We start from the raw sequence: 20,443 nt of genomic DNA, 5'->3' as shown, positions 1-20,443 counted from the left end.
TCATCATAGGATTCTGTTGGCTTGGTTTGCCTGTCTTGTCTCAGAGTGGATTACTGGATTGTAAAAACAGACTGTTGAGCAATAGATGGTCATGGACACACTGTGTGAGTGAGACCTCATGGAGAAGTACATTCCCATGGGCAAAGATGATACACAGCAAAGGGCACTAACATCACCAGTGTACGCCACAGAGTGCATGATTTGTTTAGAGGATACAACATCTCCAGCACATCTCGCCAGTCAACTTTCAATCAATCAGGATGGGATGGCAATGTGCAACAACTGAAACCTGGACATCAATAGTCATGGTTTCATTGTACTTGTCATCCAAGTTACAGTTACACAGTTTCACACCCAATTAGAGAGGGACTGCTGGTTCCAGGGATGGTTGAAGACCATTTTCTGGATGGATGAAGCCCATCTCACAGTTCATGCCCTTGCCCATTCTCACAGTTTGTTCTGAGCGGTCCCAAATCCACATGGCCAGGCCAATTTCATGCAGCGCTGCAAACACCGTTCTGGGGGGTGACTTTCTGGGGGAAGTGGCTCCTTTCAGGTTAGCAGCAGTAGCTGGCTGCTCCACTTACGTGTTCTGTAGTGGCAAAGGCAATATAATTGTGTTACAGGGGTCAATGGAAACAACCCTGAAAAAAAAAACCCGCAAGGCATGTTGTTTTTTTGCATTAGTATCAGGTAACAAGTCCCATAAGATATGCATTAGAACCCAGGTTATTGTGGAGATGAAACAACATGCCTCCTATGGCCGCTCTGAATTTAAATCTGTCTAAGCAGCCAGCTGTGGTCTTAGTTGCTAAGAACGACAGTGTGCAGTTAACAAAGGTCTTGTCTTGACGATAGTTTTTCCTAAAAAGATGGCAGAGATTTTAGGATTCTCATGCAATAATTTATTGCAGTTATTGCCATAATGATAACCACATGGCAGTGGGGAATATTGTCCTGAATAAGCAGTCTGTGGACACCTGATGGGGAGTAGTATGAAGTCAGATGTGAAAAGATGTGTAAAATGTCATCCAAGTTGTTAGGTATATAAGTAATCTCAATCTGAACCAGTTAGATCTGCACTGGTCATGTAAAATTATGGACATTCTGGTTGTGGCATTTTACTGTGAAAGTCAGCAAAGGATCCACCTTTGTTAACAATTACATCTGTGTTCTGTATTTCTGTTTATTTTAGAACTTTCAGTACAAATAATTCCCCAGAACACTATAAATCCACATCCTAATATTGTTTACAAATGTTAAAGACAACCAACCAGTTTTGTAACCTTTTGTTTTTTTTTCTTTCTGCTCTAAATAATTTATTTTTAAACTGGCTGTGTGTTTTCGTACCATTATCCTTTTGAAAAAACACAGAAATCACCATCTGGAGAGCATAACAATGCTCTAAATGCATATTTTCTGAGAAGCTTTTTCTTAAATGAGAAGAATCCTAAAATTAATCAACAAATCCTAATCCTTGTTTAAATGGCAGAGCCTAGATTAAGCCTTGCATCTGAAAGCAAAAAAGCATAAAATACAAAAGTTTACAAATGCATGAAAGCCATTTGGCCCATCGCATTTGGTTACTTGTAACTCCTCCAAGACTCCAGCCATTTCAGACATGAGTTTCTCGAACGTGCAGATATCAGCTGTTTGTGCCTTTCTGTTGTGACACACCCAGGGGCAGTGTGTAAGAGTAGCAAGGCTGAAGAAAAACAGATGCACAAATGCTGTTGTATTATAAAAATAGTGCTATACTGTATATTTACATTGCAAGAAAACAAGACCAAACACAACACAATAAAACACAAAACTAAAACCTTTAGCACCCCGTCGAGCTACTGCCTAAACCTTTTTGAGTCCTGTTCTATTTACTAGCCAGACGACTAAAATGTTAAGGGGATGCAAAGTACAGTCTCTCTCCAAGACTCTTCTCTCAGAACCCTTCTCTGCTTTCTTCTTCCCTTCAGTCAGATTGTAGAGGATCTGATGTCTTCCTTTAGATTAAAGGTATTGACCAGCCTGGAAGCTTCAGCTTCCAAGTTTTTTAAACCAGCCCAACCAATCATCTTCTCTCAACTGATTGAGGGAGACAGTCACGGCACCCTTTTCACTGTGTAAAAATTGTTTCCTGTCCTGAATGATCCCAAACTTTAAATTCCTGTGTGTCCCCAAGTAACCTCAGTTGAAGACTACAAATGTTAAGTTCCTGTCACTGGTGTGAGTGTGACTCGCCCTTCAGACAGGTGCTTAAGGCGTGCAGGCTCAAATCGTTCTTGTTCCCTGATTCTAGTGAAGACTCGGGACCCCATCCACCATAACACTGAGCAGGGTGGCTACAGCTCTGAGGAAGATGGGGCTGCTGGCACCTACAGAGCTGCCAGGAGAGCACTGAGACAGCAGCGCTCAGAGGCCAGTAAGCAATCCTGCATTCAAGTCCTGCACAGATACCAGCCTCTTTACTGTCTCCCTACATCCTCCTTCCACTCGGAAACTGTACTGAGGAAAACAAGCTTATGTTGACCACAAAGGAGCAAATTAACCATACTTGTAAAATACCAGTATTTGTAGCTACACTTGTAGAACACCAATGCAAATGAGAGATTATTTGCACAAGATTTATGCAATTCAGTGTAGCGCTTAGATGCTACCAGAGCAGCATAATAAACTGTAAAGGGCACACAGGTTTTATAGACCTCTTGTTGATCAATAATAAATCCCTTTAACTTTTTTTTAACCATATCTGAAGGGGTTAATGGGTTCGGATAGTAATAGTGGGCACATTTTGTATTGCTTAAACTGTGAAGCCAATTTCCCCTGCTCTTATACCCCCTTCCAGTTCATTCTCACTAGTGAATTGTGTCTGGCCAGGTGGATGAAGCCAACCAGTCCCCAGTGCCCGCCTTCTCATTGAGTCTTATGGCTTCATTCTGCCCTGGAAGTTGCTTGTTAGCACAGCACAGGCATTTTTCTCATCTCTCAGCTCATCAGTGGGACGTGTGTGTTATCCTGCTAGGCAGAGGGATCCTGTTTGCCTTGGGCACTCAGGCAGTCGTGTGGTTTGCACGTGCCCAGCGCCATCACTGACCCACAAATCCATCTTGCTGGCCGAAGCGGGTTTTTGTAAGAAATGTTTAAGTGTTTAAAGATGTGAGGTGACCTCCCTGTCTCTGGAAACAGAGCCCGGAGAAGCTGGCGAGAAAGCGAGGTGATTCAGATCTGCCGTTTTTCACAGACACTGAAAACCTGAGCCGGGGGAGCTGTCCTCCAGTGGCCCGCAAGCCTTCAGAGTCACGGATGGCTCCCGGCAGCACGGAGAGCCAGGACTCCTACTTCAAAGAGGCCGATGGCGATATAAACAGAGGCCCAGTAGGTTAGTACAGACACGCAGGGAATAGATTAAACACCCTTTACCGGGCCTTTTACCCTGTCCAGCTCTTTTTTTTATTATTTCTCTTTCTTATTACAAGTTGTGGCACCTCGTTCGGGTCTCTCTGATCTGGGAAAAAAATCTTGGCAATAACTTTCCCTCATCAACAACCATACATCCTCATCTTTCTAAGTCTGCGTCATTTCAGTCTGTCTTCATAAAAAATGGCTTTTCTTAGGATTAACCAAAGTACCGTTGTCTCTTCCCTGCAGGCTCAATGTCTTCTTCATATTACTGGTATCAGGATTAAACATACTGTTATAGATGTGGACTCTCATGGCATTCTTCTCATGGCAGATGATGTCTAGATATGAACTGTGCTTTTTGACCATAAAGCCTAACGTGTTATCTATGTTTTTACAGTATATCACCTCCCAACCATATGGTTAGCTGTAGTGTTTCAATTTCCATTATAGCTTTGGCACTTTCATGATAACTTCTGTGTCTGCCCACATTTGCATTTTGTGTAGTTCTTGTTGTATTACTGATGTAGTATTCTTCAGCTCCTTCTAGGTTTGTATCATCAACAGATTTGTTCAGTCCAGTGAATATTCTATTACAAGGAATAGCAGGTTCATGCTGTAAGACTCAGGACTGCTTCTGAAGTATCAGTGCCACCTTCTTGGCTGGTTCAGTTGTTTGGGCATAGCTGACATACATGGCATGTGCAGACGAATCATGGAAGTGTTTTATATCATAATGCAATGTGAATTCAAAGGTATTAGCTTTATGATTGCTAACTCCCATGACGTACAGTACATGTCTATTGATTCTGATACTTGTTCTCACTGTTCCTTGCTCCTGGGCAGTTTCATACAGTAATTAAGACCTATTGCTGTCAACGTTGCAGCACAGTAATTATTCACTGCCTAAATGACTATGGAATTTTGAACCTTGCTCCTCATTAACATTCAAATTAACATTTTGTCTTGTATTTCAGTACACAAAAGTCTCAATCCAAGGGTGACAAGAAGCACTGCATTTTGACACCTACACAGGGTTAGATTGTATTAGTCCCTGACTAAGAACCCCAATCTCTCTGAAAATATGGACCTTATCAGCTTCTACTACACTACTTTTTTTATTTATTTCATCAAAGAACATGTAACAGACTAGAAAAAAAACAGTTGTTAATGTTGTACTTATTTATAGTCTTAATTTTCTTTTGCATCCTCACACATTGTGCTGTAAAATCCTGGAAAAAGACTAAGAAGATAGAAAAATACCCTAATGTGAACGATTTTCGTTTTTTAAATTTTGCTTTTCCTCCTTCCAATGGATAATGCCGAATGTTCTATGTTGACAGTAATGGAAGAAGTGGTGTAGATGAGTGGTAGAGAGCAGCGCCGGTGCAGAGTGTGAGACAGTCCTGTGAATGTGTCTTCCTCTCTCCCTGTGTGCCCAGCCATGAAGAGAGCCAGCTCAGTGCAGGCGTCCCGCCCCCCCCCGGCCTCTGCCCAGGTGGTTCAGCCAGGTAAAGGCATGGCACTGTGCTCTCACAGCACTGCACCTGCACATCTGCTCGGCCTTTAGACCTCAGGACACTGAGAAATATGGGACATGAAACACGCATGGATACTCCAGATGTATCATGTTCATACTGGTTTTACTTACTTGACCTCCAGAGGAGCAAGTAAAATGTTTTCAGCTATAAAGAAGATTTCCTATATTTTTATATACGACCCATTAATTTGCATTTCCCAAGGATGAATGTACTGCACCCCTTTATTAAAACCATTGCTACCCATAAAATGCTTGGCTAGTGAGATGACCACTTTCTGTTTGCACCTTACAGGGAGCAGAGCTTCTCAGAACCCCCCTTCTCGGTACCCAGAAGAAAAACAAGGTGAGATTCCTCTACTGATGCTGCAGTTACAGTCGGGATTCTTTCATTTGTAGTGTCTTTACATGCTTGTGTCTTTTGTAGATATATACCTTTCTTAATAGACTGCAGGCCATATTCAGCTGCAATTATCTTCATAAACACCAGAATCCCATAATACATAAATAATGCAAACATGTGGATCCATTCAGCCATGATCAAAATGCTGTTTATTCCTCGGGAGGGCTGCAGCACACAGGAGTCAGGGCTGGAAGCACAGGGCACCAGGTAGGATTGCTCCCTGGAGAGGATGCCAGTCTCATGCAGGGCCTTCCAAAACAGGGAAAACAGCCATGGGAAAGTGGAGAAGATGCAAATTCCACACAGAAAGAACTCCAGGAAAAGAACCGAGGAGCTATGAAGCTACGCTGATGACTGCAAGGTCACCGTGCCACCCATAAAACTACAAATGTTTGGATCCAAAAAAGGACCAGAAGTTACCAAAATTCATTGATGCTCAGAGTAATTCCACCCTAGATGGTTTATGATTGAAGTAGAGGCAGACGTTTAGAGCATGATTTGCCATGAAGGCTACAGTGAAGCATCTGCTTGTTTCGTGCTATAGAACTAACCTTCCCCGAAGAACACTACAACTATAATGCCAATATCATTGAAAAAGACAGGTAAAACAAGTAAAAGGCACATCAGTTTGAATTGCATCATCAGTTAATGATAATAATAATTATTGTGTGGCTCGTTCTATGTGTTGTTTTCTCAGCAGGACAGATGGACAGTGCTTACTCCACAGGCACTCAGAGAGATGAGAGGTCTGTTATGCCAGGGAAGGATGAGAAGAGGCAGGCAGCCTCTTACAGCACCCCCCCAGTTCGGCACCAGCAGCCCCCCCCAGAGGAGGATGAGGAAGAGGCCAACAGCTATGATTCTGATGAAGCCAGTAAGATTACGTAAAACTGGTCTCCTGTCTGTCCTCCAAGCTTGGCTCCATACTGCGGGTGACTGGGCTTTTTCTTGATTTGGCCCAAAGCTCTGGAATTCTATCCCTAAGAAAATCAGAGAGTCACTTTCCCTGAGCACTTTTCAAAACTTAAAACCTTTCTTAGAGGAGCTTTTATGTAGCTAGTTCTTAGTTTGCCCCTTTGTTTTCCTACTGTATTCCAAACCCTTATTGTAGTTGTGTAATTCTGCGGTGTCCTCTCATTGTGTGCTTTCGTAAAGCTCTTTGAGAAGCCACTTTTAATAGTGCTGTATAAAATTAAAATTTGATATTATTATTACTAATGAATATGAGAAAACTACTTTTAGGCTAAGGGAGCATTTTAAAACCCAAACTTCCTGAAGCATCCTGTGATTCTGGTGCCAACATTACACCCCAATGAGCTGTGTTTTCCCACAGAGATATTTCTTCAGATGACTGACTGAAAAGATAGGACTGTTCGACTGATGTGTGTAATGTCTGAATTGTGAATGATATAATGCCTGTGCTGTGTTCACATTGCAGCAACTCTGGGATCTCTGGAATTCAGCCTTCTTTATGAGCAAGAAAATAGCTCCTTACACTGCACTATCATCAGAGGAAAGGTGAGTTTGGGACAGGGAATCTCAGTTCTTTAAAATCAGAAAGTTGCAGTGTTTACTAAAAACTGAGTGTGGGTGTCAGAATGAATCAAGTATTATAGTTGTTATACTGTACGTGCCATATTCTGTGAGAGGAATAACTGCTTTGTTAAGAATTAGAATTAACTACTTCACTTAATGTGAAGGACCAAATCCGTTGTGTACAGTATACACAAACATTGTTTACAGCTGAAAATGCAGCTACAACAAATGAACGGTTTTAGCTGAAGTAAGAAAACAAGAAGAAAAAGAACGGTGTAATTTTAGTTGAATTCAAGGTAAATATCATGATGTCATGATTTGCTCCTGCAGGGGCTGAAGCCAATGGACTCCAATGGGCTGGCAGATCCATATGTCAAGCTGCACCTGTTGCCAGGAGCCAGTAAGGTAAAGGGAGAAAATGCCACCGTCGCACACGTACCTGCCTGCAGGTAGGTATAGCTCAGTGCTCTAGTTTGCTGGACCCACCGGGGACTACTGTACATACTGTACCAGGGGGATAAATGACAATTGGTAATCATCAACTGGTTATAATCACTTGCTTAATTTTATAAGTATAGTACATATAAAAGAAACACATGGCAATGCCCATCTCTTTTTATCCATGTTTAGTCAAACAAGCTGCGAACCAAGACTCTGAGAAACACCCGAAACCCGATGTGGAACGAAACTCTGGTCTACCATGGCATCACTGACGAAGACATGCAGAGAAAGACACTGAGGTAACCATGGCGACCTGTCCCTGCCTGCGAAATAGGGCAGCACAGAGAGCAAATGTGTTTAAAACACAATGGTTTTGCACTGCTGCATTCCCATCTATGATTGTATGTAAATATCCTGTGGAGATTTTTGAGATGTGGAAATTTCTGTTGCCTGAAATATAACCATTTACACCTGCAGGTGGACAAAATTCTCACTGTGTGCTCAGTCATCCGCACGATAATCTAGGAGAGCTGTTTAGTCAGTAATAACAATAGGCAAGTGAAGAAGAGACTGCACGCTCTGTGAGCCGAAGTTGTTGTTTTTTACACTTGGTACTGACCGAGGAAACAAGTAGACCATTTTGTATTTCCAGTTTACATTTTTGCTACCTGCATCTGAAACCCCAGATATAGATTTTATATGAATATACTTACATGAAGTATGTACATTTATTTATTGAAAATATGTATACTGTATTCAGTTGAAAAGAGGAATATTTAATGTTTTCAGGGCACATGTGGTATTCTTTATTGCATTTTATTAACATTGTCTCTCGAGTTATGCCAAACAAAATTGAAAGGAAGCATCTAGCCAGCTAGCATACCAATTTATCATTTGGATAATTCTGCAGTATAGCACTTGTTCTGGACATACTGCCAAGAACACCTCTGGGTGTGTGTCTTATTGACTGAACAGGGAATATTAATGGTGTGGCTTTCCATTGTTTTCACTCCAGGATCTCAGTCTGCGATGAAGACAAATTCGGTCACAATGAGTTTATTGGGGAAACACGAGTGTCTCTGAAGAAACTGAAAATCAACCAGAAGAAGAACTTCAATGTGTGTCTGGAGAGAGTCATCCCGGTGAGCTAGGCTGTTTTCTGTAAAGACTGTACAAACAAGACTAGTAGTGTTAGATCCAGAATCTTTCTGTCATCCCGATTTGAAAAAGAATGGGGTTGTGGGAAGTGGTTGCTGTTTTGCACCTCCTGGGTTTTATCTACACATTATACACTTTCTACCGTGGAGATGAGGAATTGAAGGACAGTGACAAAATAAATACAAAGATGCTTCCTGGCAAGAAATATAGAATAATTTCCAATGAAAAAACACCCCCGATTTTATACATGTGCATGTCGTGTGCACACTGTAAGACTGTAGATCTAATGCTGAATTAGAAAACAATTTCAAATGCCCTTCACTCCCTTTGACGTAAAAAGTGTCAATGGGTGGTTTGGAAGGCAAGAGAGTGTCCTAATATGGAATTTGGACAGACTGGTAAGAGAATGTTCAATGGTTTTCAGAATTCTGTGCTAGAATTCATTCAGTTGGATTCTCACCAAAAGTGTTTTTGACATCAATTGGCATACACCCGCTCACTTTGGTTTAGCAGACTTCTTGATGAATGAGAATACCTTTATTCACTCACACAGATACCTACTATATACACTATATAACCAAACATACTGGGACAACAGACTGTACATTACATCTGTTACAGTCAGGAGGGCGTAGGCCCACACTTACGATAAAGCTAAATGTCTGCTGCAGTCCCAAAATGCTAATGACCTCACATGTGTTTTCATTTTGGTCCCTCAGTGCAAGTTTGTAGAGGAGCAAGAGGGCAATGAATTATTGGTCTTGCGGCCTTTGTTCCAACTGATTTTTAATTACTGAAGTGAACATCAGCACCTGGCAAGCTTGGACTGGAAGAGGACTCTTCATTTCCAGATCTTTGTTTTTAGTTTTAGTTTTCCTAGGAACGTAAGGACAGTTACAAAAGAAGCCCATCTAGCTTATTTGGTTGTTAGTAGAGAATTAATCCAAATATCTCATCCAATCTTCTTGAAAGAAGCCAGGGTATCACCTTTAACAACATAGTTGTGGAACTTCGTCCATACTGTACTTCCACTACCCTTTGACTAAAGAAGTGACTCCTCTTCTCAGTTTTAAATGCACCTCATTATTTGAAGTTTACCCAAGTTCTTTATCACATTTCTTTTGCTTCCATCACACAGTACCTGACCATCATAAAACCATCAATGATTTTGGAGCTCTATCTACTTGCTGAGAGCCGCAGAATCCGTAAGCTGTACCCTCCCAGGATATTTCCCAGGGAAGAATATTAGAACCTCTCACTCTCTGCCACAATATATATTGAATATAATATTCAGCATTTTATTATCCACATGAGATCAATACAGAGCTGAAGAGATTGCAACCATGGGTTTATTGTGGAGACTTGGGCATCCCTTAATACACTCAAGATTTATAGCTGCATTAAAATTAGTTTTTTATTGTATATACTGTATTTCTTGTATGCATTTTGGTTCTGTTATATCGTTCTCAGATGAAGCGTGCTGGAACAGCAGGCTCCGCCCGTGGCATGGCTCTCTATGAGGAGGAGGTAACTATTGCTCACACCCATTCTGCAGTAGCAGCTAGCAGTTCCACACCAGTTTGCGAGAACATTTTTATAGAGGATTATTAGTTTACATAGTGGGGGCGTACTTAGATCTTTACACACATTTAACGTTGTGACAGAATCAATAATGCATGTACAGTATAAAAAAGACACAGCACTCAGAACTCAGTGTTTGTAATACATACCTGTAGTATTTACCACGGGAGGGGTCAAGGACCATGTTAAGATTACGACTGGGGTTGAGGGTTTGTGTTGGGGTAGGTATTTGAACCTGTTATGTCTTTTGGTCTTACATGATCGCGAGTGCTGTTCAGTGTGTGTAGCAGTGCAGTGCCCAGGATGTTCTGGTTCTGTGCTCAGGTGAAGGATGGCAGTGAGGTGGAGGAGCGGGGCCGTATCCTGGTGTCTCTCATGTACAGCACACAGCAGGGCCGGCTCATCGTGGGCATCATCCGCTGTGTCCACCTGGCAGCTATGGATGCCAACGGATACTCTGACCCCTTCGTTAAAATGTATGATCCCTGGATATGCCTTTTCTTTTTTAAAATATTGTGCTAGGTAATTACCAGTCCAGTATGGGAGCCAGGACAGGGCATCACAGACAAGGATGTTGTGCACAAGGGAGCATTTTGCCCGGCCACCCTTAATGCTCTGCCTGCAAAAAACATATTTTATTTCACAGAGCATTTTACTGGATGTATAAATAATTCAATCTTATGATCTCTTTTAAAAAACATGCTATACGGTATACAACAGGTCTCCCAGAGTTGCCTTCTTGTGGGCAACAATCCTGTAGATTTTGCTGGTCTCTTTAAATCAGCAGCAGCTAAGAGCTTTTGCATAAGGTTTAACTTGGTCCAGTTATGCCTTAATTCAACTAATTTAACCCTTGTCCAAAGGTTTTTGTAGTTATGATGATTTCAAGAGACACAAGTGTGTATATTAAATACTGCAAGGTTTCAAGCAAGGAATCACTATGAATTATGGCTAAGGGAATTTATGAAATGCAGTGCTTGTTTTATCAAACTGATTTGATTTGCCTTATTAACTTGTCACATTTATAGCATCCAGGCCTTGTAATTTGACTGCTTTGGTAATTTACACCAAGCATCATCTTAACAGCGATGAGCAAAATTAACAAATCACATGGAAAACCTATCCAATTATTAACATTATTATGTTACTCCACTTCTCACGTGAGCCAACAGATTGTGATCCTTGCGAACTGGAATTGGGCACGCGTGGCCTGTGATAATTCAGCGGTTTAGTGGATTGGCAATGAGCAGTCTGCAGGAGGGAGGGACTTTCCCCTCTGTGGCCGAGACAGAGACAGTTCGGCGACGAGGAAGATGGTCCTAGGAACCCCTGCCTTCTGCCGTAGAGGTGCACTGAGTAGTACATACTGTACATGTCCCTTTAAACTACACTGGAGAGTCACGTCTGTGCTCTTCTGGGGCAATGGATTGTTCACAAGCACATGACAGAGATGGGGACAAGCTTGGATATTGATGCAGCTAGGAATGGTATCAATCAGGACCACGACTCAGGTGTACTTGAATGATTTTTTTTTCCATCTTTTCCATTCTGTTCTAGCTGTCTAAAGCCAGACATGGGGAAAAAAGCCAAATATAAAACCCAGATTAAGAAGAAGACTCTGAACCCAGAATTCAACGAGGTGATCTGAAATTTTATTTTCCAGTTACAAAATGAAAATGCATGTTTTTTTCCCCAACTAATGACACTTTTGTGCCAATTTCATTTACGCAATGATTTTGCCAGATCAGAACACCTGCTTGTATTTTACTTCTTGACAGAGTGAAAAATTGAAAATCTCTCTTGGTATTTTAGCTGTGAGTACTGTAAACTCTATCCAGGAGCCTCAGAAGAAATCATCCGAGTTTGGCTTATGAAATACTAGAAGCATTTCTGTATACATTTAAATTGATACAATAATTCAATATTATTGTATTAATAAATCATTAATACAATAATAAATACTCAAACAGTATACAGTAAATGCATGATGACATTGGCTTTTAGCTTTGTATTCTGAAACAAAGGGGTATGCATTCATTAAAAACTGTCAATGAAATAGTGTTAATTTCCTATTACAACAAACATCTAAAATGTTATATTTTATTACATATTTGTATTTTAGGATCCCTTGAGTTGTTAGTCTTTGGACAGTTTTTTAGAATCACCCATAAGTAGGCTATAAGGGTACACGAGTTTCTGAATTCCACTTGGGTGCCTGTGACTTTGCAGGGACACGCCAATTTATGATTCCTTAAATTGGCGTTCGCTCAGTTGTAATGCAAGCGGAGCTTGTGTGGTTTCAGATCGGGAAAGGCACTGACACTGGAGGAGGCAGTGCACTGCTCCTCATTCTCCACATGGCTTTTTCAACAGTGAAAACTGAGGAAGGACATCAAATAGAAATGAAGAGACATTTTTTGTTAAGAAAAAAAGGTGACAATATGAAGATTTGTTTCCCCCCCACAAACCGATGTTGTTGTGTTTCAGGAATTCTCCTATGAAATCAAACACAGCGAACTGGCCAAGAAATCCCTTGATATCTCCGTGTGGGATTATGATATTGGAAAATCAAATGATTACATTGGTAAGTGCAGGAGCTCTCTGCCGCCACCGAGCCGTTGTTTTCCAGACCGTTTACTACCAAACAGCCCATACAGATACAGCTCACCATCTCGGGGAAAAAAACACCCTTTAATGCCTCACACTGATGATCAGTACCAAATAATCGGTCTAAGATCTTATCCAAATGACGGCACCCCTACAGCATCCCCAGTCTCCATAAGTGGGCACTGGATTTGAAATTCAGGTTCAGAAGGAAGAGCGTCACCTACTGGTCCACCAGCACAACAGCAGCCACATGGCTTTTCTTAATGCAACTCCAGACCTAGAGAGCTTAAGACAACAGGCTACAATTGGTCATGCAACCTTAGCATCTCCCCTTGGGCACCTCCTCTCCACCCACTTAGCCCAATCCGAATAGTCACTATACTGTAAGATGATTTATCACTGTGCTGTGCTTCTCATATCTCTGTATTACCGAGACGCCTGTCTTCTGCACAGGTGGCTGCCAGCTGGGAATCACAGCTAAAGGAGAGCGTCTGAAGCACTGGTATGAGTGCCTCAAGAACAAAGACAAGAAGATCGAGCGCTGGCACACCCTGCTGAATGAGAACCACGTCTCTAGCGATTAGGAAGCCCTGCATGCCTCCTCAGTTTCTCCAGACTTGTTGTTTTCCTGTCTTCCAGCACGCTGGCTAATGTTTCTGTCTGCTCAAGCCTTTCCATTTCTTGCTGGGTCCCTTCACACTTGATAAACTTCACTGTAAAGAAAGATGTCGCCACCCTCCCAGTGTTAAGTAGTTGGTGCATAAAGGTTTAACCATGTTTCATGTATGGATAATTTGTGATTAGAAGTGAAGGTTCCTCTTATTCCTTTAGTGAAAGGGTTGTGTAAAGCTTTTTAGTCCTTTCGCCACAATATTTTGTTAGAAATCTGGGGGTGAACTGGGGTCACGAACTTTGCATTTTAGCCCAAATAAAGAGTTTAAATAAACATTGCAGAAGCATTACAGCTAGAAATTATGCCTTCCTAACAAAAAAAAATCACATTATTTTGCTATTATTTCTAGATAATAGATAAATGTACTGTTTAGTTTCTCCATTGTAAATACGTTTAAAATTTATGAAACTTTACACAGGCTGGCAGTTGGCACAATGAACTGATGCTCTTTCTGTTCAGTCAGAAGGGGTCAGGAAACCCTCTCATTATTTCGTATCCCAATTTTTTATTGCCTAACCAGTGTGTCATGGATATTCTGTCAGTGATCCGGCTGTATAGTTTAACTGTTTGTTTTCTGCGATTCACCAGAAAGGAGAAGTAAAAGAGTTTAACAGCTATGATGAAGCAGCAGAGCCAGGCCCATGAGTGTTCACTCTTCACTCAGACAGTAAAGCCACAAACACAGGACTGGATTGGGATGGAGACATGAGAGGTAGAACAGCTGACTCACTCTAGGTCCCAGTTCATGTTCAAGGGGGTTCGCTCGGGCTTCCTCTCCCTCTAGTGTTTGCTGGCTGCATTAAACTACCCCAGGGAGTACAAGTGGAGTTCATGCTTGGGAGAGGGGTAGCTCTCATGACTACTGCGCTGGCTGCAGTGCTCTGCCTCTTTTTGGTCAACTTTTCCAATGTTGGGGAGTAAGGGTGGCCCACCCTGGTGCTCGGGAGCTGAGGCTCAGCGGGGTTACCGGTCCCCCTTGAAAAAAAAACTATTTGCAAAGATCTGGGGTACACGGTTTGATCAGTTTGTTAAATTAACTGCTTTAAGAGCCTAGTGTTTTAGGATTATTTGAGATGAACAGGGCTATTTAAATGCATTTAGTTATAGTATTTCTTGAGAGCTACAAGTGCTTGAGGGCTCAAAATGAAATTGTTTCAAGTATTTAGAAATGTATCATTTAAGGGTGACCTATAATAATGGTTGTAGTGTGGCTCTCAAGGACCGGAGATCTGTAACCCTACTCTGATGGAGTAATCTTAATAGAATAACAACCACCATCAGTCATTTCAGTTCATGTTATTTATGATTCTGAAACTGGTTTCCTTTCTATCCTACATCATCCACCTCAGAGGAATACATAGTTTAAATATTCCAATTATCACCTTTACCATATTGGAATATGTTCCAATGATCGTATTCAACTTAGTGCTGAAGGCTCATACCAGTACGGTAGGCAAGAGAACTGTGCACACCCTCCCCTGAAACACTCACTTTCATAGCAGGTCACCCTTTGCACACTGTTTGACTCTGCAGAGGCCTGATTCAGCTCTCATGCTGCACACTGATTTTGGCACCACCGATGCCAGGAGTTTAACATTTATTGCACTAAACACTTGTCTTGTGAGTAAAAGACGGCAAGGAGAAGCTAGAAAAATCTTAAGCTAACAGGGATACCCAAACTAACTGACCAGGATTCCCCAAGCATTTGGTGAGCAGGTAACGATGTAGGACTGACCTTTGGTCCTCTCAGCCGTGGCTGAATGGCTGCAGGCCCACTGTGATGTCAGTGAGGGATGCCACGCCCCCGACTGGTCCACCTCTCCTGTCTGGCACTGTGGAGCTCTATGGGTACGAGTATATCTGCCAGTCATCACTCTCCCTATTTGAAAGAGCACACAGTGTTGAGAGAAGTTTTGTGAACCCCCTAGGATGGTTCATATTCCTGTATATTTTACACCTGCAAATTGTGATTTTGTCGGTGATGGCAAACTATCCAACAAAACAGCCCCAAAGCTTGCTTCTTGTAACACCATGCTTGACTGTCAGGGTGAGATTCTGCAGTGCTACCTTAATTCCCATAAATGTGTTAGGGGTTCAAATATTTTTTCTTTATACCACATGATGTGTGAGAAAAAAGTTATTTACATATAAAAAATGAATATATTTTGGAAGCAATTAACTGGTACTTACAGTAGCCTACAGTACATGTTAATATATATTAAAAAAATGCTTTTGGGGAAGAAGGTGGGAAAAGTTGTCAATTCACTATTATGTTTAACAGATCCTGTTCCTCTCCACGTCAAAACAATCTTCACATTAACATTCTGAAGGTGCCAACGTTGGAAAGGGCCAGTTTTATTGTGCTTTTTAAATAGCCAGTGTTTTCCTTGCTAGTTCCAGGATTCGCACACGATCGTTCTGACCGAGATCACTGCGGTAGAATGAGACGGCTCTGAACCCGTTCTGAAGCGTATCCAGAATAAGCAGTCCCTCAGAAATTAATGTTCTGCTCATTTTGCATGAAATCTGTTGATGGGCAGCTGGCTTCTATTATCTTGTGCTCAGAGCATTCATGCAGTAGCCCTTAATAGAGCGAAGGCTTTCACCCGTCCCTCTCTTGACATAATCTAGATGCTTTTGGCGTGCTATATATAGGCGAGTACTGCATATCAATGAAAGCACACACTGTACAATGGAATGACCTCAGACTTTATATTACAATTTGCAAGTTCTACAAACCCTATGCATGATATGTCTTGTAGACCATAATGTGGACATCTTATGTTAATCCTGCATTTCTTTTTGTGTGATATTTCTTGATGTGTCTCGTATCTACCTTCTAAATCCTTAAACCAGTTTTTCCTTTTCTTTGAAAGAGAAGGCACTGGTGACAGATTCTTGTATTGAGTGCACAGTGTTTGAAGGGATTGAGTGTAATAAAACTTTAGAACCTTAAGAAAAAGGAACTGAAAATTGAAAATACAATTTGTCATGGCTTGTATAGCCTCCATCTTTGTGGTCAGATCACTGTATTTTGTCCTCCTAAGCAATTTCACGTGCCAGCATAAAGGATGTAGATGAACAAGAGTTGTCCGGCTCAGAAGTGTCCAGTGCTGGTCCAGGAGAGCCATACTTCTGCATGTCTTGTATTAAATGGTCAGTTCAGCAGGAAATGAAGTCCATTAGACAGTGTGGCTTTCCTGGCCTAGGGCCGGATGCTCCTGGTCTAACTTCTTATAGCATAGAAATGAGAAATGTACCTAGCCAAGTACATGAAAGGAAAAGTGTACAGAAAGGGTTGGACTGCACATTCCTCATTAAATATCAAGGCAAATATAATGACAGTTAAAAAAATACTTTTATCAGTTAAAATAATATTATATTTCAAGCTTTTTATTTTCTGTACAACTTTTTCACTACAAAACTTTACATGAGCCTTGACCTGTAGTACATTATTTGTTGATGTTATACACCTGTCCATAATAGATAAGCTTAAAGCATCAATTTAAGAATGATAGAAATGTTAATGTTTCTCACTATCTATATCTGTGGAGGTTTTTAACCAGCCAGCAACTGGTGTGCCTATACCTTAATTAGTTACAAATTTGGTCCATTTAATTGAAGCAGTTTTATGCCCATTTTGCAAGTTCAGAATGAACACCAGAGTGTTTATTTGCAAAGATGGCTGATTAATCTCTGTGTGTGATAAATTTACATGTATCACAGACGGATTGATCATTTTTGCAAATTCTCTTTTTTTCTAGAGATATAATTTTTCCTATTGTCTATACAGGAGCTACTGTATTATTATTAGCATCATCATCATCATCTGAAACCGTAATTGGTGAAATATCATGCTCTGTTTCTGTTCATTCTACCTTGTTTAATTCTCAGGGTATTGACAAATGAGTCATTAAGGGAAAGATTTGTGCACTCAGCTACGAAAATGGATTCATTCACCAGTGCTTTTAGTCTTTTCCTTCAATTTCCTTTAGTTGATAATATTATAACAGTGTTAGTTTATCTGTTATTCATTTTCATGCAATTGTTTGAATGAACATTTGATTTTCTCTTATTGTAAATAAGTAGTGCATGCACTGAGGAATATATCCTATAATGTTTGCAATTGGATTAGCATGTAAAGATTTTTCTTTATGACCACTATGGTTTACACATACTTGTGGAAAATAAAAAAAAAACTGAAGGAACTGTATTGATGTGAATCTGTTTTCCTTTGCATGAATTATTTTAACTGTGAGATGACCAGGAATTATAGTTTCTCAGAATATTTTTGTTGTAACTCATGGTTACTTGTGCAGTGAAGTCCAGATTTTATTTTGAGATAAAAATCTTCATAAAATATCATGTGGTAGGATCGGTCCATACTCTTTTTAAGCATGAGTTGAACTCACTGTAATTCTGTAATCTCTGTCAAACGCTTCCTGTAATTCTGTAATCTCTGACAAAAGCTTCTTACATCACTCTCTCACTAATACTAAAGCAGAAATCAGAACTGCTACTCTTACAGCACAGCCCTTAAGTGCTTTCAAGATTTTGCAGTAATCTTCTGCATCAAACCCTTAATGCACAAGTTAAGTCTTAGAAAGCCTAATGAAATTTGATTTCACATGTGATACTATGTTGGTTCAGCAAACAAAGAGGTCTCTAACATTGCTGTCTATTTCCGGGTTTTTTATTTCACTTACACACATTTTTATAGGAAACATGCTAGTAAATATTTAAAATCTATGCAAGAGTCAGCTGTAGTGTCAAGTGGAATGGCAGCATAGCTACCTGTCCGCTCCATGGTCCTGAGCTGGTGTTTGGTGTCTATCGTATTGGTGTGTTCTCCTGGTATTTATACGTCATATTACTGGTTACTTGACTCCCAAAAGATAACACCCTGGCTGGTCTTGGTTATTGTAAATCATGCCTTCTCCGAGAGCCGTGCGAGTTTAATGCTGGATTCCGCTTTCATTTGTACAGCCTTAACCTGGACAAGTAGCATGCACTTTTCTTTACTTTTGCTATCAGTTTTAAAGGAACTTCATCTTTGCCGCCACCACACAGGGGTTAAGCTAAATTTAATCATGCTTGATAAAACAAGGTGGTGGTCTCTGCAGAAGTGAGCTATGAGTTACCAACTGAAACAGTATGTGTGGAACATGAATAATTGCTATTGATCTGTGTGTTTTTACATGAGATATGCATGGTACCTATTAGTCCAGTTGATAGGGCTGTATACACATGGTTTGTTTTCAAGCTGCACCACCAGAAATAAAATGCAGAAACAGACAAGGAGCAACCAGCAGTTGTTGTTTGGCTGGCAGGTTGAAACGTGTGACTCTTGTAAAGAGCAGCCTCAAGTTCAAAGATCCACATGCCATTGTTCAAGAAACAGCCAGACAAGATCTTCAGAAAAAGTAAAAAAGTAAGAAATACTTTTATTGAGAAATTTTAGAGAGAATTAAAAGTACTGGTCTATGTGTAGTAAGAAAATCAATACATACTGTGCACAAGGATGATGTGATCAAGAAACCTTTGAGTAAATAATCGCCCCCCAGCGTGTGCATTTGCTTTCAACAAAAACAACATTTTTAAATCGTTTTTCAAAATATTGCGAATACAATTGGTCTACAATATCATCCAAACACGACTTTAAGATTGTTTCCACTGCAGTGAAACTATTTTGTAATAAACAATTTAATAGCGCAATGCCGACAATTCCTCTTTAGACAGATGCTGCGGTTGAATAACATTTATCTTTACCAGCAAAATCAAAACATCACATACTATACATCGCAAAACACGAGGCAACCTGAGCTTTTCAGAACTGTTTCACAACTACATACATCAGCATAAAGCACATAAACTTTTCTATAGTTACAGTCTCGCGTAAAAATATATCTATAATTAATCGGTTCTCCAAATAAATACAGCGCAAAAGCAAAATTTCGATAAAATACATAAACAACATTTTACCTTACTTGAGAAAGTGCTTTCGTTGGAATTTTTTACCATGAAAAATGACGAGTTTACAAAACATCCCACAACAAAGATGTTTGCTAAAGCCCTGCATGTTCAAATCGACCGGCCTAAAAAAAAAGCTATTCTGATAGGTAAAAAATAGCCGTCATTCAGCGAATTCTGACCATTCAGAAACCTAAACCCACCTCTCTATAGCATGCATGCGTGTTTGTTTTTAGTTTCCTAAACTTGTTTATTGTGAGTGGTGTATAAGGCCATAAATACCAGAAAATTGCACACACAAAAAAACACTTTTTTGAAAACTGCATACATTATAAGAGCATACATTATAATATACATTCTAGGTCTGGTAGTATTGAAACACTACAGTAAACATGTCTTCTTTTTATTTTTTTATTATTTTACATTTTTTGGAAGGCTGAGAAAACCAATTCATGTTTTTTATACTTGTTCAGTCACTTTCAATTTTTTTCCATGGTAGTATACATTTTACTGTGTGTGCTGAGAAAGACATATATAAGACTGTACAGTATATAGAATCTGAAGGTTCAAATGGGATGTCGAAGGAGGTCTCTATAATCCTAGACCCCCACCCAGGCCTGTACTGTGTGTAGTGGCCAAGATAATTCAAGACATTGAAAAGTACATTGATTCCAGAAGGGCACCAACATCGGGGAAGGGAGGTATAATTAAGGAAAACAATGAACACTCTAATGATTCGTAGGCTTTTCTCAAATTAGTTGACAAAGATATTCTCATTAGAGAATAACTTCATACTTCAAAGTTAAAAAAAAGTATGGCATAGTATCTAATTACAGCTTAACAGAACACAATTATGAATGCATATTAAGTAAATTTTCTTTCATCTTCCTAATTATCTTGCAAGTTCTGCTGCTTTTTCTCAACTTTGACCTCTTCCTGACACCTGGCAGGTCCCACAGCTGCAGGTACATGTTTTGGGACACAAAGTCCTTGGCAAAACTATCTTCTCGCAGGCAAGAGAAAAAAATCATACCTTCTGATTCTTCAACCACAGGAAAGACAGAACATTTGATTAACACAGACCTCCCATTAAGTATTAACATCTCTCCATACAGTTTATTCTCTATGTACAATATAGCATCAA

The 20,443-nt window shown here is 40.3% G+C and overlaps 1 protein-coding gene across 3 annotated transcripts in view; it reads left to right on the top strand.

Moving 5' to 3' along the window:
- LOC102697844 (rabphilin-3A) overlaps positions 1 to 17,542 on the top strand; it is a 47,455-nt gene extending 29,913 nt beyond the window's left edge. For all 3 annotated transcript variants that reach the window (XM_015366141.2, XM_015366140.2, XM_069182123.1), the window contains 14 exons: positions 2,294 to 2,416; positions 3,236 to 3,373; positions 4,836 to 4,904; positions 5,226 to 5,276; positions 6,031 to 6,207; positions 6,772 to 6,851; positions 7,200 to 7,274; positions 7,500 to 7,609; positions 8,326 to 8,452; positions 9,939 to 9,995; positions 10,374 to 10,525; positions 11,607 to 11,688; positions 12,537 to 12,633; positions 13,110 to 17,542. In XM_015366141.2, the coding sequence (XP_015221627.1) occupies positions 2,294 to 2,416; positions 3,236 to 3,373; positions 4,836 to 4,904; positions 5,226 to 5,276; positions 6,031 to 6,207; positions 6,772 to 6,851; positions 7,200 to 7,274; positions 7,500 to 7,609; positions 8,326 to 8,452; positions 9,939 to 9,995; positions 10,374 to 10,525; positions 11,607 to 11,688; positions 12,537 to 12,633; positions 13,110 to 13,240 (1,469 nt within the window). In that variant the 3' untranslated portion in view covers positions 13,241 to 17,542. The remainder of the gene's footprint in view (positions 1 to 2,293; positions 2,417 to 3,235; positions 3,374 to 4,835; positions 4,905 to 5,225; positions 5,277 to 6,030; positions 6,208 to 6,771; positions 6,852 to 7,199; positions 7,275 to 7,499; positions 7,610 to 8,325; positions 8,453 to 9,938; positions 9,996 to 10,373; positions 10,526 to 11,606; positions 11,689 to 12,536; positions 12,634 to 13,109) is intronic.
- The last annotated feature ends 2,901 nt before the right edge of the window (positions 17,543 to 20,443 follow it).

The sequence above is a fragment of the Lepisosteus oculatus genome, chromosome 22, assembly GCF_040954835.1.
Source record: "Lepisosteus oculatus isolate fLepOcu1 chromosome 22, fLepOcu1.hap2, whole genome shotgun sequence".
Taxonomy (NCBI): Eukaryota; Metazoa; Chordata; class Actinopteri; order Semionotiformes; family Lepisosteidae; genus Lepisosteus; species Lepisosteus oculatus.
Note: the sequence above shows the minus strand (reverse complement) of the source record. Positions and strands in the feature narration are given on the sequence as shown.